This window comes from Heterocephalus glaber, unplaced genomic scaffold, assembly GCF_053883595.1.
Source record: "Heterocephalus glaber isolate CG9 unplaced genomic scaffold, H.glaber_assembly_v1.0 deba00001613, whole genome shotgun sequence".
NCBI classification, from domain to species: domain Eukaryota; kingdom Metazoa; phylum Chordata; class Mammalia; order Rodentia; family Bathyergidae; genus Heterocephalus; species Heterocephalus glaber.
Genome location: NW_028258384.1, coordinates 28,821,186 through 28,839,371, shown reverse-complemented (window position 1 = coordinate 28,839,371; position 18,186 = coordinate 28,821,186). Strand labels below are relative to the sequence as shown.

Sequence of the window (18,186 nt, the reverse complement as noted above, 5' to 3'; positions counted from 1 at the left end):
AGGTCAGAAGACATCTGAACTGGACCTGATGTATTTATTACATCTATTCCATTTATCCAAGAAGGGGGAAAATAACAAAAGGCCTCTGTGGGTGATATTTTTATTTTAGCTATATCTTAGGAAGAATTGAGTGACCCTTTCCCTACAAAACCTACACAAGGTGTAATGAGAACAGAGACAATCATCTCTTTACTTGCACACGTTTGCACACACAGGTACACACACACATGTACAAGCACTACTCATACTGCTTTTTAACTGAGTGAATAATTCCACAGGCATAAACTGGTAAGTTATCTGCTTGAAAGTACATATGAGACTTAGAAGTATCTGGCCAGGTCACAATTTGATGTTTCCCAAATATAGATGCTGTATTTATACACAATAGAAATTTCAGGCTGAAGGTATGATGATAAGACAGACAGATAAACTTTAAAAGCATCTAAATTGTAAGCACATAGCACAAAGACATATATTGCTTTTTTTATATGCAATACTCTGGTAGGCTCTGTATCCTTCATTTTAACTTTATATATGGTATATAGGATCAGAGGTAGACTTTACATATATTAATCTGGAGATGATCATTAGAACTACAGACAATGACACCATTGTTCTGACATCAATTCTTTGACACCAACTACCCTGAGTTAGCATCAGACTCTACAGATTTAGGACATCATCACCAAAATTACTGCCCTCAGATTCTAACCATAATTCTTAGGAGGTCACCCATACTTCTGATTGACCAGTTATAAATATAAGGGTTCCCACATCATCAGGCTTCATAATTCACTAGAACAAGTCTAAGAACTCACTAAAGCCACTATATTTAGTTTATACTTTTATTATAAAGGTATATGTAGAACATAGTGTGAAAGTGTCCTAGCCCCAGTTTCCATGCTTTCTACCTTTGGAGTCAAGGCGTATCACTTTCCCTGGACAATAGTGTGTGTACCAATCAGAAAGCTCCACTTAGCTTTGAGGTTCAGAGTTTTTATGGGAAACTTCACTACTTAGGCATGATTTATTAAGTCATTGGCCATGTGACTGAACTCAATATTCAGTCCCAAATCCTCCCTGGAGGTTGGGCTGGCCCAAAGTTCCAACCCTCTAATCACATGATCTTTTCTTCTGGTAACCAGTTCACATCCCAGTTACCTAGGAGCCTACATTAAGTCATTTCATTAGCATGACAAAGACACTCCTATCACTCAAGGAAATTTCAAGGTTTTGGGAAGTTCTGTGTCAGGAACCAGGGAGAAAGATCAGATCTTTACTATGCCACACCATGCTTGAGATCTTCTCTTTTGTCAAACTCTGTAAGACACAGACAAGAGACAACAGAGATTGAGTGGAAAACCCAGAAAGTGAACACTGGTCCCAATACTTATGATATCAGAATTCTGAAGTAGAAGGTACAGAACAATAAAATGTTTGAGGAGATGAAAATGTTAATTACCCTGATTTGATAATACATATATATATATATAACATATATATGTCATTGTACTTCATAAATATGCAAAACTATCATGTATGAAAAAAACAAAATAAAATAGCAAAGGAGGCAGGGATCTTTGTTTCCAGTTCCTGTAACAGAGCTCCTAAAACCCTTATTTTCTTAATGATAGGCATAATAGGAGCATCTTTTTTTATAATACTTGGTCTTAGTTCCTTGTTTTCCAACACAAGAACTTCTAAGAACTTTTGGACCCTTGGAATCTCTTCAGTGAAAAGATTTGCATGCTAATATAATGCCTGACCACTTGTTCCCTAGGTAGCTTTAGGATCGGTCTGGTCACCAAAAAGACCAAGGCATGATTAGGGGGTTGGAGTTTTCAGTGCCACCCTCTGTCCTTCAGGGACAGGAAGGGGGTAACAGATTGAGTTAATTACCAATGGCCAATGATTTACTCATTCATACTTATGTAATGAAATTTCTTTAAAAACTCTAAGGGGTAGAGTTGGAAAGATTCTGGGTTAATGAATGTACTCATTTGCTAGGAAGGTGGAACATCCCAATTCCACACAGACAGCAGGTCCTACATTTGGGATCATTCCAGATGTTGCCCTATGTAGCCTCCTCTGCTTTCACTTATACCATTTATCTTTTATAATAATCAGTAATAGTATGTAAAGTTTTTTGTTTGTTTTTTTTTTTGTACCGGGGATTGAACTCAGGACCTTGCGCTTGGGAGTTAGGCGGCAGAACCACTGAGCTAAATCCCCAGCCCTCAATAGTATGTAAAGTGTTTAGCTGACTTATGTGAGCCTTTGGAACAATTGAAGCTTAGGAGGGTTCTGGGAAGTATTGATTAGTAGCCAAGTCAGAAGTGTGAGTAACCTGAAGATTCACTACTTCTGATTGTGATTTAAAGTGGGAGATCCAACTGTGAGACAGAGCTAACTTGTTGGCTCTGCCCTAACTCTGGGTAGTGTTGTTATCTGATTTTGGGGTGCTGGAGATGTTTTCCAGGTTCCTTCTGTCCTGAACAAAGAATTGGTCAAGACAAGACGAACAGTAGCAAAGTTTTATTAAAGGTAGGAAAAGAAACAGGATTTGCAGAGCAAGTTTGGGTCAAGTAAAAGTAGGAAAAGAAGTACATCCTACAGTGTGAGGGTGGGGCACTCATTGGGTGAACACAGTGGCAAATATTCAATGTGGACTGTACTTTTTGTATCACCTACCTTCTCCTCCTTGTATCACCCAGGCTGATGTCAGTTCTAGGGTTTTCTTTTACTTATTATTTAGGGGATGCCTGGGAGGGCTCAGAAAGAGCTCAAAAATCAAGAAGCTGCTACCTAGGATGAGAGCAAAGGAACAAATCTTAGGAAATGGGAAGAGAGCAAAACATAAGAAAGAGAGCAAAGGGTACATAGAGGGGAATCTGTAAGGTTATCCATGAAGCATGTTCTATAGGTGGTCACAGAAAGACCTTCCTCTCTGGCACAAAACAGCAAGAACATGGAATTTTACATGATTCAGCAACTCTGTGTTCCTAAATGGGAGGAAGCTGATGCAAGGGACTGACATCGAAGAATCTTCTTGGGGGTTGAGAAGGTTGAAATATTGCAATGAAAAATCCTATGAGAAAATCCCAAAGTATCTAAGGTTCCCTCCCCTTGAGTCTATGTCTCTTCTTCCTTTTTCTAGATCTGCACAAGTTGAGGTTAACTACTATCTGCATCCTCAGCCAGCAGGAATCCTAGAGCCAGATGTGCTTCCCTCTCATCCCATCTCTCCCTCAGTTTTGAGCCAGTCTCAGCCACCTCTAATGCATGTACACTCTCATTAAGGAAGATAGACAGAAGACAGTGCCTACATGATGGGAGAGAGTGGTTCCCATCTCCATCCCTGCCTTTCCAGATCCAGAGTCATAGGTGCTTACAAATTGCCACTTCACCATTTCCCCTCTCTGGGGTTCTGATGCCAACTCTGTCTATATGCTCTCTTCAGCACACAGAACCCCCGTCACACAGAAGTGAGTAGAAAGCTTAGCGGTAAAGGGTGAGGCTGTCTAGATGGCAAGATGAAGTGTGAGTACCCGGGGCATTTCAAACGCCAGCATCTAATCTCAGCTGCCAACTCCTAGGGATGGCATTTACACCTACCTCCTTCAATAGCAACCACTGATTCTCTGCACAAATATTTCCCTCGGATAGCTGCCCAGTTCTCAAGCTCCTGGTCAAAAGACAGACCTGGCTAAGACATTTGCAATAGGCTGAGATTTTTTTCTCTACCAGCAAATGCTGAAATTCTGGTCACTTGAGAATCAAGCTAATGCAGCATGTAGAGATGCCTACCCATCTGAACATCCTGCAACTCTACCCACCTGTCTCAATTGTCAAGTATATATGTCTGTCCTGTCCCTTCTCCATGCAGGTAAACACACCTTTCTGCAGCCCAAGCGAGTGCCTAGTCACATCACCCACCATCAGTCGCAGTTTTATATGATGGTGCAGTGAGCTAGGCTACAGCAGCCCTGCAGCTTGGACTGCAGAATTTTCACATGCATGCGCATGCGCGTGCACACGCACACATAGACACATGATCTGTGGTGAAAAATATTGATAAGCAAAACGTTCAAAATAAATTTCCTCCACCAGGATGATCATTGTTAACATTAGTGATTTGTAAAGGGAAGCTAAACTTCCACTTTGCTCTACTTCCTTTAACCTTCATGTATTAGACTCAGGTGGAAAAAGCCACATTGCACCATCAGGAAAATGATACAATATTTGGAGAAAGTCAACAGATTACTGGGTATTTCAGGGAGTGCTGGGGATCACTTTCTACTGTTTTATTTTCTAACTGGTTAGGGGCTGATTTTAACTTGTAGATATTTTGTTCAATAGATATGTGAATGATTTGTCCAGTGGTATATATAACAGTAAATGTTACAATTTATTTGCCTTGTAAGATATTTCAGTTTTACATTTAACTCAGCAAGATTATTCTAACATTTAATTGCCTAAGTATGAAATTTGATATTTTTATATCTCCATATTTTGTACGTTGTATAGATACCTATCTCCATTTTCTTGATCTTAGTTCATTGTGTTGATAAAAATAATGTTCACTTTTAATTTACATGAGACATAATTATATATTTTTGAAAGCTTACAGCATCCTCAGACAAAAAAAGATATTACATTTTTCCCCAGGTTTAAAAAGAATAAAATATCTGTATTTCACACAAGTTTAGAGTACCTCTTCAACTTTATCCCTGAATTCAGAAATTCTCCTGAGTGTATGGTATGGGTTTTTATTGTGATAAAATATATATAGTGTAAACTTACCATTTCAAACATTTTGTATAATTCAGTGACATTAAACATATTATTAATGTTGTACACCCATTATCCCTGCCTAGTTCCAGAACTTTGTCATCTAAAAAGGATATGTTATGATTGTTCGAATGTAATAATCATGTGAAAAAGTTGCCATTGTATTACCATCAACACACTAATAGAAAGTTAACTTAATGTTTTTCTTTAAAACATTTCATTTAAAAAGCTGTTTTTTGAAATCTCATCCATTTACAAATTTTCTAAATGATTTATCATTTAGGAATTATTTTTAACAACACTTATGTTTCATTTATATAACTGTATCCTTTCCAGCATCCCCACCCAGAACTTGAGGCACTAGATGTATGCTTATTAATTTGTATATTTCCTCAACGTACGTCTCTGAACATATGGTACATAAATTTTATTCCAAACTGAAAAATATATGAAATTACTTAGAAAGACATACTGAAGTTGTGTAGAAATTGCAGTTATATATATATTTTAAAAATAGGATCTAATTTTTCATAGATGATGCCACATTCTTCTCTGGGTCACTGAATGTAACACTGTCCATGTCATTTCATGTCAATACATCAATCTATACATAATTATATCAATGGCTGCATGGTATTTCCATAACTAGGATAAAATCCTATCCCTGAGTCCATTTAATGGGAGTCTTTAACCCTCTAGGTGGCACTGATGTAACACCTGTACTTTGAATTGTAAAATATGCAGAATTGGCTTAGTTCCCTTGAATTGACTTCATTCCAACTTTCCAACTGAATCACTCACTAAACTCCTCCCACCTATTTCAAGCATACTGTGTACATTTATGCTACTTGAAAATACTAATTACATGCTTTTCTTCATACCACCATGGCCCACTTCCAAGAATGACTTGTCTCATCCTATCCTTCAGTGACCAATTTAAGTGGATCCCTCTTCTCTGAACCATTCCTGCAGCATCACAGCCCACAGTAATCTCTCCCTTCTTAAGATGTAAGAATGGGATCTTCTAATGAGCACATATGTTCATCACACCAGTAATTACTTGTGGTTTTAACTGTGTGTAATTTATCTACACCTCATTTTTAAAGTGAAGGGTCATTTATGCCTATTTTAGCATAGAACTTTATTGAAAACACAAACTCCAGTAGAGAACCACACGTTTAAACAGTGAATAGCAGGGCTGCTTACTCAGATGACTCAGGTCATTGGAAGCTCAACACTAAAAAATTTCACAATTTTCACAGCAAGACAAGTATCAACAAATACACTTTCAGTTCTAATATTCATCTGGCATCCACAAAACAATCCAGCTTAAAACAGAGTTCAACAAGTTAACAGCAGCATTAAAAATATAAGTTACAACATAAAACCAGACTGTGAACACTAAAGTACTACTCAGGGTTCTTTGGGAACATAAGGCTGATCAGCAGCAGGAGATTAACCACATTAACTCTGTCGTCCCACCTCAGGATCATTCTGATTGTCTATTTGGACTTGTAGTTGCTTAGCCAACTCCTCAAATTCATGGAATGCAGAAATAAGTGGCTCAAGACTGAAATCTTCATCAATGAAGGCCAATGCCCCACTTCTTATAATATTACTGATATTCTGAAACATTTTAATAACAATCTGAATGTTATCATTCGTCTCTTCTATGTTAAAAAGACCCACGAATACTGATAGAGCTTCGGCACTGAATAGTTTTTTTGCCACCTTAAGATTTTCAGACAAATTCAATAGCATTTTCAGAACATGAAACTTTGTTCTTGCATTGCCTGTGGTTAATAAGGAAAGAAACCCGGACATATAATTGGCAATCAGTGTATGATAGTCAGTAGTCATAGTGAGGTGCCTCAGCATCATTATTCCAGTCACTTGCTCAAGGGAATCCACACCATGAGCAAGGGTTTCCTCACACACTTGGCATATGAATGTCTCAATCATATTTAGATTTGGATATGGTGGAGCCAAGTGAACCATGTTTTCCAAGAAACTTGTCCTAACTCGGGAGGACGGATAATTCAGCAATGTTTCAATGAGAGAGACAATGCCTGAATCCCGAATGAAATCCCGGGTAAATTGAGAAGCACTTCTCATACCCATTGCAATTTTAGAGATTTCTTGAATAAAAGGATCCTGAATTCTGTCCATTAATAGAAGGAGTTCTTCGAACTCTCCAGCCCCAATTTTAAGCTCACACTGTATGCAGCTGCAGAACCAATCCTCAGGCTCTACACCTTCCTTGATCTTAAGATGTTCACGAATTTCTTGGACTGACCGATAGGAAGGATCATACCGAAATGGGAACACAGTTTCAAGCGGATCAGGTTCAAACAAAAATTCTTCCTCTTCCCCTTCCAGGTTCTTGGGATTTGCCTCAATCGCTTCATTAGACCCTTCGGGAATTCTAAAAGAGGTTATGGGTGGGAAGCCAATCGCACGAGAAGGACGCTTGAATTGAAATGTGACCTCATCCCAGGTTTGGGGTCTGGTTGATACACTAGGTTCTTCCTCCACTGCATCTCTAAACCTGCAGTTGGCCCTGTACACAGGACTAGGATTTAGGTCAAAGCAGGCCTCATCTCTATCCCAGAACCAGGATCCAAATATGGCCTCTTCTTCAGACTCAGGTCTCGCCTCTTCTCTGGCCAAAGCCCCCAAATTGGACTTTTCTTCAGTCCAGAACAAGGATCCTCCAATGGCCCCCTCCTCAGCCCCTGACTCAGAGTCACAAATTGCAGCAGCTCCAGCTTCCAAACTGGCCTCTTTTTCTGCCCAGAACCAGGACTCAATAATGACTTCCTCCTCATACCTGGCCTCTTGTTCGGCTCTATCATTGTGTTTAATACCTTTCTGGGCCCTGGATTTAGAGGTGTCATTAGACTCTTCCTTGTCTCTGGGCCTGAATCTACTATTGGTCTCTTCTCCAGGCAAAAACCAGGACTCCTTATAGAACTCATCTTCAGACTCAGATTCAAAACAGTCCTCTCTCTTTGTTCTGAGCTTGGACCTGATATTTGTCTCTTCTCTCACTCTGGACCTTAACAAGTTATTGGTATTTTCCCCAGCCCCAAAGCACAGTGGATTGCCAGCCTCATCCTCAGACCCAGACCAAGAATCAAAATAGGTCTCCTGCTTGGATCTGGGCTTGGACTTGGGGTTAGTCTGATGTTTAGCCCTATGCCTGGACCTGGTATTAGCCTCTTCCCTGGGCAATGATCTGATACTAGTTTCTTCTCCAGCCCACAAAGAAGACACAGCACAGGTCTCATCTGCTGACCAAAGTCCAGATTCATTAGAAGCTTCCTCTCTGGCTCTGGGCCTGGGATAGTACCAAGAACCCCCAGCAGTCTCTTCCCTTTGTCCAAACCGGGGCTGGAGTCCTGTCTGGCCCTGAGTGCCAGAAAAGGATTGAGTGTCCACTTTGACCACTTCTGCATCCAAAGAGCCTTTAGACTTAGTAACTGACCCAGAATCAGTACTGACCAGTGGCCAGATGACAGCATTAGTCTGGGATGCTCCATCTGACTGTGACATTGCATGGGCCCCAAACTCAGTCTGGGACCATGCCAGAGCATCATCCTTAGGGCTTGCCCCAGGGGTTGCCTTGGCCTCAGACTTAGGACGTGCACCACCTACTGCCTTCCCACCAGTTTTGGGCCTTGCCCTAGCCACTTTTGGAGGGTCAGTTTTGGGTCTTGCTCTAGCCATTGCTGAGGCCTCTGATTTGGGCCTTGACCCAGCCATTGCTGGTGACTCAGTTTTGGGCCTTGCCCCAGGCACAGACTTGGACTCAGTTTTCGGCTTTGCTCCAGGAGTTACCTGGGTCTGGGGTCTAACTTTGGGTCTGACAACCAAAGGGACTTCTTTCTCTCGCTCAGGCCCTCCCATGCCCATTTCCCCAGCCTTCTTTTCAGGCTTTGCCTGGGCACCAGGCTCAACTTCTGCCCCAGTCATAGTAAAAGTTAACAGAAAAGGCTCAATTAAATTCCCCTATGACAATCTCAGTCACTACAACAGATCTATCACAGATCTGTATCTTGACACTGATATGATGATGCAGGATATAAAGTGAAGCAGACTTAAAATCAATCACAAGTCCAGCAGTTACTCAGGCTCCTACCCAAGCAAAATCTCAGTCAATAATACAGATAAAGTGCAGATGAGGCGCAACCAGGTTGGGGATTGCTGGATGGTTTCTGGCTCGGTGCAGACACGTTGAGGGTGATGGCCAGCAGCAACTCCAGCACCACCAGAGCTGTCACTGGAGGTGGATCTAGGGAAAGAGAACAAAATGGGGAACTGAGTCCCTCATCCAATTGTGCTGCCTCACGCAGAGACCTACACAGACAGACTGGTGGTGAATGCCTGGTGGAAAAATTAAACTGAGAAAGTCTCTCTGTCCCTCTTGCCTGCTACAAAACAGGTATGGAGATGGTCAGGGAGTGTGTTGACAATGGAGAGGCAGAGAAGCCCCGCGACGGGACCCTAATCACCCCTGGACCCCACCACAAGTGGCTGGTCTCCACTACTCCACCCAAAAGTGAACCCTCACCCATACAAACCTGCACGGGTATGGTGCAATTTCCACCTCTTTTCTTTGTTCAAGTGGTGTTAAGCCCCACAGCCAACTGCAGGGGTCCTACAGACAAACATACAGGAGAGAATGGAGTCTGAGTGCTTAGGAGATAACCATGTACCCTGGCCCAAGGAAAATCTCTCTCTTTCTTAGTTTAAGGGTCTAATCTCTCTAAAGGGTCCTATCTCTTGCTGTCAGGTCTTCTCCCAGTCACAGTCCAACCTACACCTACCTCAACATTCCTATATCTAGCAGGAAAAGGACAAGGAATGCTGTGGCAATGTGAAAATGCAGCAGAAAGTAAAAGTGTATGTGGTCCTACGCCCACTTGGATCAAAGCCACCCACAGCTCTTTGTCAGTAGCTGTCCCCTGCATTGGCCCCCTTCTCACCAGCCTCCAGAGATTTGAGCCCGTCTCCTCCTCTTTTGTTTTGCTGAAGAACTGATCAGCCTTAAAGCAGGCCTATGGGCAAACAGATGAAAAGGTTAAGACAAGTCAGGAAACAGTGATAGCAGCTGAGCTTGGTGGGCAGACCAACATCAACGACAGGAATCTCCACGTTATCTCTTTCAGGATTTGGGGACCTGCTGCTTTAATATTCTTGTTTTATCTGGTCCCTGTTGCAGTGTTCCACAGGTAAGAAGCCTTCTCTTAACTTCATCACTCTTCCCTTTACTTCCACCTCCAATTCTGATGATCCACCACTAGGTGTACGACATTCCCTTACCCTGTGCACCATAAAACAGGGGAGGGGCATAGCATATTCCAGAAAGCATGCTGTGAAGTTCTATTTACCGTTCCCTCATCACCCCCCTCCACAAGCCAATCTTTTCAGGCCCCCAATTTGTGGCACACGAGGTATGTGTGGGGAGGTGAGGAAAATACCTGGGTCGTTGTTAGAAAAGATGAGATTAGGAGGCACCACCGGAAGCCTGATTCGCCCTGGTCACGGTCACCCCACCCTTATCTGGGTCTCCATTCAGTGACTGGTGCCCACCCCCCAACCCCACACACCTCCAAAGCTCCAGGCCATTTTCCTGCTCCTGCTCCTGCTCTTTCTCAAGCCTCTCCTCTACAGATGCGCACCGTGGCCTGTCTGAATTCACCAGACCTACCGCGCAGACAGGAGTCTCTGACATCAACAGGAGCCTGTGGGAAGGGACAGTACCCTGGACACGGGGGTCCAACAGGCCCCGTTCTGGAATCAGGGCCTGACAGCAAAGGTGACTCACCTTCCGCCCTCCGGGCTGGACACGGAGTTCACACGCCAGCCCCACGTCTTCCCGGCGGCCTACACGGATGCCCCCGGCCCCATCTGCAGCGCCGCCATTTCTTCCGCAGCGCCCCCCCCCCCCCCGCCACGGCCCTCTCCAGGCAGATACCGTGGAGGGCTGGGCGCGGGCGCCTGGGAAGCGGGCCGGAGAACAGTCCCAGCGGCTGGCCTCAGGACGACCCCACACAGCCTCTCTGGCCTCCCTCTGCCCAGGGCCGACCCGCGCCGCTCACGGCCTCCTCACCGCCAGGGGTCCAGAGATATTGCGCACCTCTCTCCGGGACCGGCTACGGCCGGCTCGCCTCCTCCCTGCCGGGCTGCCGGTGCACGGTGGAAGGCCAGCCCGCGCCCCAGCACACCCCCACTTGCCTTTATGGGCTCAGAGCGCAGGATGTCGGGCTAGCCCTCCTCACCTGTTCGCTCCTCTCCTCTGGCAGCTCTGCACTCGGCTCCCACCGCTTTCTGCTTTCAGCTTTCCGCGTGACCAGAATTGCAAAGGAGCATCCCGCTCCCACACCTCTGCACCAAACCCTCCCTTGCTGCGCAAGATGCGCTGCAGCAAAAACCACTCGCTTCGCCCCGAGGGTGTCGGGAAGGGGGGCGGAGGGATACTGCGGGCAAGGGCTCCACGCCCCCTCCCAGGCCCACCTTAGTTCCGACAGGGAAGTGGGCGGGGCCAGGGCCAGCCGCAGTCTGACGCGAGGCTTAGAGCCGGCCTGCCTCAGTAGTCCCTGGCGCGCCCTAAGGTGCCGATCACTAAGGTGTCTGCCACGCTACTACACCGTATGGGACTGGCGGGCGGCTCTGGGCTGCGGGGCTGCGCGGGGAGGGGGACAGCAATGTCGGTAGGTTGGCAGCAGCAGAGCTGGAGGCAGCAGCGGATGGATACCAAAGCGTCCCTCTGTGAGCTGCAGTGAAGTCTGCCCAGTGCCTGGCCCCTCCTCTCCACACCCCCTCCATTCTGGGCGCTAGTGGGAGGGGGTTTGCCAAGGACTGCAGGCCTGGCGGGGGGGGGGGGGTGGAGGGGGAGAGGCGATAACTGCGCAACACACAGAGGAGAAGGCTCTTCCATGTTTGTCTTTCACTGCTTCTCCAGCCTCCTCTCCGGAAAGGTGAGGAAGGCCCTCGTGCCTGTGCCTGCTCCTCTTTCAGAGGAAGGCTGACCTAGACCTCTAGCCCTAGGAAACCAACCACTGGTCTGCTCCAAGAGTCATTCTTTCTGCCATCCTGATCGTTTCTCCATTCCAAATGGGAATTCATTTAGTCATTTTGCTGTCCCCACAGTTACCCAAGAAAGAAGGCCTTCCTCTGTCAGGACATGCAGGGGTCATACAGTCCTCTTTCTTTGCTGCCCAAGGGCCAGGTGTCAGGCACCAGGTGGGACCTCAGTCCTGGCTCCCAACCCACTGTTCTTTGAAGTTTCCTCTTTCCATTCTGACCAGGCCTTTATGACATTTGGCAGTGTGGAAATGTGAGGCAGACTGGAAGCAGCTTGGCTCTCAGCCATAGCCACCTGTCTAGGCTCACCAGTCATTCCCAGGTGAAGGACTCCCTTTCTCAAGTCGGAATTCTGAGTGTTTCTAAATCCTTTCCTTTACCCCCCCATTCTTCTACTCTTGAGCCCTTCTTTTCTCTGCTTGCTGCATGGGACAAATGGGGCACAACAAAATTGATTCGGTAGCTGCTGTCCATTCAAAAACTCATTGAAATGCCTCCCTCATCATGTTTGTCAGAATAATGTGGCTCGAAAAGATATCCACATACTATCCCCTAGAACATGAAAACATATGTTACCTGGCAAAGGACAATTAAGGTTGCAGATGGAATGAAGGTCGCTGGTCAGTTGCATTTAACGTAAAATTATGCTGGATTATCCTTGCCAATGTAATTGCAAGGGTTCTATAGAATCTCTGTGTGGAGGGAGGCCAAAGATACAGTGTCCCAGTGAAGCAGCCTTAGAAAAACTAGACAAGCCGTTGTTGGCTTTGAAGATAGAGGGGAATCTCGGAGCCACAGAAGCTGGAAAAGACACAGATTCTCCCCCCCGAAACCCAGGAAGGAAAACAGCTCTGCCAACCCCTTGATATCATTGTAATGCGAGCTTTTCTTTTAAATTTCCAATCTCCAATACTGTAAAGTAGTAAATTTGTATCATTTTAAGCCACCACATTTGCAACACAATTGCCCTTTCATGTCCAGAGTTCTTGGATCTGCTGATATAACCAAACCTCAATGATAGATACTTGAATTAAAAATTAGTACTGAACATGTATAAACTTTTTCCTGATCTTTATTCGTAAAATTATACAGCATAGCATTTATCTACATAGATTCTATGTTGTATTAGTTATAATGAATAATGTAGACAAAATTTAAATTGTATGGCATGCTGTGTGTTTATTACATGCAAATACTATGCTCCTTTGAATATGGGACTTAGCTTCTGTGGATTTTGGTATCTGTGGAGATCTTTTAAGCAATCTCATGTGAATACCATGGGAGGATTAGAATTCATTGTGGCAGTAGTAGGAAACCATATATTTTCTTCATTTTTATGAGGTCTATTTTATTGACATTCTTCAGCTTAATTCTTTTCTGGGAATATCAAGTTTGTGATGATCTCTCCCCATTTTAACCATTCCACCCACCACCCCCTTCTTTCTTTTTGCTAGAGAAATGTTTGTAATTACCCACTAGACTAATATTGGGCTGTGTTACTCTTTTTGTACACCACTGCTACTCCACTGGATGAAAAGGAAATCATATTTTCACCATGGATTTTCATATATTTCCATGTCATCTTTTGTTGCATACCAGATGCTTGTTATAACTAATATTTAATGATAGAAAGAAAACACCTGGATGATTCTATACCTTATCTGTACACAAATGGATATTACCTATCAGAGGAAGATGACTTTAACTCTGCTGTTTAAATGGTCTTAACTGAATGGTGGATTATTTTCTTTTTGGTTCCACAGTATAGTCTTGTGAATTCCAGACTTGAAAGGGATTTAGGGTCTGATGGTATTTGTGGGGGTATGTGTGAATTTTTTGCCTTCTCTTATTTGCTCCTCTTCTTTCTTAAAGTCATTACTGTCTTTCATTTTTTCAATAAGTTTATATTGAGCATCTATCTTGTCCTGAGTAGTGGGGACACAGTAGAAACTGAACAGAAAGAAATGCTCATTTTTCCAGAGCTTGAATCAATTTTTTTTCTTATTCAATCCTCTATCCTAAAAATTTATAGACATTTGAAAGTTAGGCCAGCACAAATTTCTCTGGCAATTCTGGAAGTGCTAGATTCTTGAATTCATGATATTTACTTACACAGGAATGGCTCCAAGAAAAGTTGAAAGCGTTTACTGTAGGACTAAAATATCTGTTGAACAATTTGTTGTCAGTTCATTAAGAAAACATGGACTATGCCTGGTGAATATTTACTTAGCTGTGAAAGGCCCTATTCCAAACTTTTTATGCTCATTAGCTCACAGCAATACTACAAAGTATAGACTATTACCAGAATATCCTAGTACTGCCTCTATGTAACACATGAGGAAACCAGCTTAGATAAAGTTAAATGTTGTCTTTAAAGTCAGAGACCAATTACAAGATTGACACAAGATACTAACCAATGTCTGTTGGGTTGCTAAGCACTACTTACTCCTAAAATAGGTTCCAGACCAACAGATTGCAACAGCCATGATTTCACTCCCCAGCACCTGCACTAGCAGTTGTGTAACCCTAAATTGCCCCTAAAATCTAGATTTCAGAAACAACCCACAGCATTAAGCTTTTGCACAAAGGTAGTTGTTTTGGCTTATCATAACTATGATTCTGCCTCCAACCTCACTGTGCCTTCCCACATGTCTGTGAATTTGCACACAAGCATATCCCTTCCTGTGCAGCTTATGTGATAGATTATTATCCCTCTGAGTCATTATGGACATGGATCTGTTTTTACCTATTTAGCTTAACTTAGCTTCCTAATGTTTTATTTTGCAATTTCCTGGTGACATATGCTATTCAGCATCTATTAAATATGCTCATTTGTTATTTGTATATCCTTTCAGGGGCAGATATCTGTTCAGATTATTTGCCCATTTTTAAATCGAAGTGGTTGTTTTCTTGATTTTATATTTTAAGGGTTTGTTTTATATTTTGGATACCAGTCTTCTAACATATGTGTGTTTTGTAAAGAAATACTCTGTCTCTGACTGGTCTTTTTGTTCTTTTAATGTAGTATTTTGCAAAGCAGATTTATCTTTCATGAAGCACAGTTTATTAATTTTTTCTTTGATCATGTTTTTGGTGTTATATCTAAAAAGTCCTCACCAAATCCAAGGTACCTAGATCTTCTACTATATTCTAAGGAGTTTCATGGTTTTACCTTTTACATTTTGAGTAAATATTTGTGAGAGGGTAAGGTCTGTGTCTAAATCCCCTCTCTCTCTCTCTCTTTTTTTTGCATAAAGATATCCAGTTGTTCAGCACCATTTGTTAAAAGACTGTCCTTTCTCCATTGAAATGCAATCATTCCTTTGTCAAAGATCAGTTGACTGTGGTGTGGGTTTGTTTCTGGGCTCTCTCTCCTGTTGCATTGAGTGTCTGCTATTCTCCAACACCAAACCCTCTTAATCACTGTAGTTTTATGGTAAGTCTTGAAGTTGTGTAGTGTCAGTCTTCTGATTTTGTTCTTCTCCTTGAATATTATTTTTGCTTTTAGGAGTCTCTTGCTTCTATGTGTAAATTTCTAAAGCAGTTTACCAATAGTTACAAAATAACTTCAAGGTATTTGAGTTGGAGTGCATAGAATCTAGATCAAGTATGAGAGAACAGATCTCTTTATAATACAGAATTGATATCTAGGAACATGGCGTATCTATCCATTTGTTTAGATCTTTTCTGTGATTTCTTTCATTGTTTCTTAGGTTTTCTGATACAGATCTTGTAGATATTTTATTAGGTTTGTCTTAATGTTTCATCTGTTGTTCCTAATATAAATGTTACTGTACTTTCCATTTTAAATTCTAATTTCTCATTGCTAGTATATAATAAAAATTGACTTTTGCATCTTAACCTCTTATCCTGGAAGATTGGTATACATGTTTATTACTTGCAGGGTTATTTTTTGTTGTTGATTCTTTGGGATTTCCTTTTTATTTCCTATTATGAAACAGGAAATTGTTCTTTATCCACATGATACAATTTCTTATTGATAAAACATTGTTAGCAAATTTATAAAATGTTTACATTCTGCCAATTGGCCTTGAAAAATCCTATATGGTTATTTTTTTCCTGGCCCAGGAATCAAAGCCAGAGAGACACATTAGATTTAGTGTTTGTACCTCTTTAGTTTATTTTAATTTTCAGTAGTTCATCAACCTTTCTTGGCTGCATCCCCCCCCCCACTCTAATACATTTTATGTATCCTGCCTTAGAAAACTTTGTCTACACTTCTAATCATGAAGAAATTCTTTGTTTTCTTCTAATAGCTTTATGACTTAACTTTTATAGTTAGGTCTGTGGTCTATCACAAATTTTTGTGTGTGTGTATAGTGTGAGGCAGGAGACAAAGTTTATTTTCTTCCGTACATATATCTAGCAGTCCAAGTATCATTTGTTGAAGACTTTGCCCAATTGATGGCTTTGATTCCTTCATACAAAAATTTAATGATTTTATAAGTATGGGTCCATTCTTGTGCTGTTCCATTGATCTATTTGTTGACTTTCAGGCCAATATCAAACATTCTTGATCACTGTAGCTTCTTGACAAGTATTGGAGTTGGGTAAATATGCCATCTAACTATTTCTTTTTTTCAGTATTGACTGAGGATGTTCTCCTCTTTTCTTAGTTTTTCTCCCCCAGTGGTTCAGTTTTTTTCATTATGAATGATTGTTGAAATGTGTCAAAAATTTATAGCTATTAAAATGATCAAATAAGTTTTCTTGTTCATTCTTCTCATATGATGAGTTACCTTGATTTTTAAATATTAAGCCAATTTTGTAATCCTGGGCTGTCCCATTTTTCATAATCTTTATTTATATATCATATATATATATTTAGATTCAGTTATTTAATAGCCACTTGATGGTCACGGTGGTCATGTGTACCATTCTGAACAACAAAAATATAGAATATTTTATCATATATGGACAGCAAATATCTAGTGATCTCTTTCCAAAACACAAAGTGGACCATATTATTTCCCACATATGCAAAACCCTTGAATTATCCATAGCTATAAAACATGTACATTCTTGTCTAGTTTTGGTATGCCTCGTTATGTCCTTTCTTTATGTCCCCGTACCTCTTATCTGTCTTGTGAAATTATTTACCGCTTATTTTTTCAATGCTGGGTATTCAATGCAGGGCTTTGTGGATGTTAGGCATGCATTCTACTACTGAGCTACATCTACATCCCTAGCCCTCCAGTGTTTTCATTTTATACCCATGGTTTCATTTTACTGTCTTACAGGTTAATGTGTTAAAACTGCTATGCCAGTTCCCCTCTCCACAACTCACTGTTATAGCACCCATAATAATTTGTTCTGGTCCTTTCTGTTTGTCATTCATTCCTCCTTTTCTTTCCCCCATTGGGTAAGGAGTTAGCCAAAGTCTTGTCATGAAAACACACACACACACACAAACACACACACACACACACATTTCTAAACAGAAGTCTCATTAACCAAGTGTAGTTTGATAGTACAGAGTGGAGCTCAGCTTTAGCCATAAACACACCAAAGCTTCCAGCAAACTGCACTTCTGGAATTGGGAAAGGTGATTCAAAAACAATGCCAGGTCCCAGAGTGTGACTGTCTTCAATAGAGTTGTGCTCAGCTGCTTGGAGATCAGGATGTTCAGAGACAGGTGCTATCTTCATTTTGACTTCTAACAAACTGGAGTTCTGTTTCACACTGACAGGTTCAACAGTCTGCAGCAATTTCTTTCTCTTTCTTGAATGATACAGCAGTTCATTGGGAGCAAATAAAGGAAATTTGGGGAGATTTATCATACAGAGTTTAATGTCAAGTAAGACCAAACATTTTATTTCTTCCTTCCCCATATTTGTACCTTTTACTTTCTTGCCCTACTGCATTAGATAGGACTTCCAGTATAATGCTGAATAGGATTGATGAGAGAGGACATCTGTGCCTTGTTCCTGATCTTAGTAATAGAGAATCTAGTTTCTCACACATATGATGTTAGCTATAGGGATTTTTTTTTGTAGATTTTTAAAGTTAAATTTTAAAAGTTACCTCTGTCTTAGTCAATTCAGGCTCCTGTTACAAAATACTGTACATTGGGTGACTCTGGAAGCTGAAAGTCCAAAGATCAAGGTACTGACAAATTTGGTTCCTGGTGAAGTCCTGCTTTATGGTGTGTATATAGCCCCCTTCTCATACAGCCTTTCTTCGAGAGAGAGAGAAATCAACCTGTGTGGTGTGTCTCTTTATGAGGGCACTGTATTTATCACACAATAAGTATTCCATCCTCAGACCTCATGTGAACCTAGTGCC

General features: G+C 41.9%; 1 protein-coding gene across 6 annotated transcripts; it reads right to left on the bottom strand.

Annotated features, from left to right (window-relative positions):
- Positions 1-5,917: 5,917 nt before the first annotated feature.
- Gprasp2 (G protein-coupled receptor associated sorting protein 2) lies at positions 5,918-11,565 on the bottom strand. Of its 6 annotated transcripts, none has more exons than XM_087196692.1 (6): positions 11,076-11,258; positions 10,404-10,538; positions 9,974-10,117; positions 9,780-9,851; positions 9,375-9,451; positions 5,918-9,085 (listed from the first exon to the last, which is right to left on the bottom strand). In XM_087196692.1, exon 6 carries the CDS (start codon positions 8,764-8,766, stop codon positions 6,256-6,258), a length of 2,511 nt encoding a protein of 836 aa, XP_087052818.1. In that variant the 5' UTR covers positions 8,767-9,085; positions 9,375-9,451; positions 9,780-9,851; positions 9,974-10,117; positions 10,404-10,538; positions 11,076-11,258; the 3' UTR covers positions 5,918-6,255. The 6 variants fall into 6 exon arrangements, with proteins under 6 accessions (XP_087052818.1, XP_087052817.1, XP_087052820.1 ...); XM_087196691.1 differs by lacking the exon at positions 9,974-10,117 and adding an exon at positions 10,934-10,979 and having other exon boundaries at positions 11,076-11,253; XM_087196694.1 differs by lacking the exon at positions 11,076-11,258 and adding an exon at positions 10,622-10,716.
- Between the last annotated feature and the right edge of the window lie 6,621 nt (positions 11,566-18,186).

What these genes read in the sequence shown, in the direction of transcription:
- Gprasp2 (XM_087196689.1), bottom strand. Translation starts at nt 8,766, where the DNA reads ATGACTGGGGCAGAAGTTGAGCCTGGTGCCCAGGCAAAGCCTGAAAAG.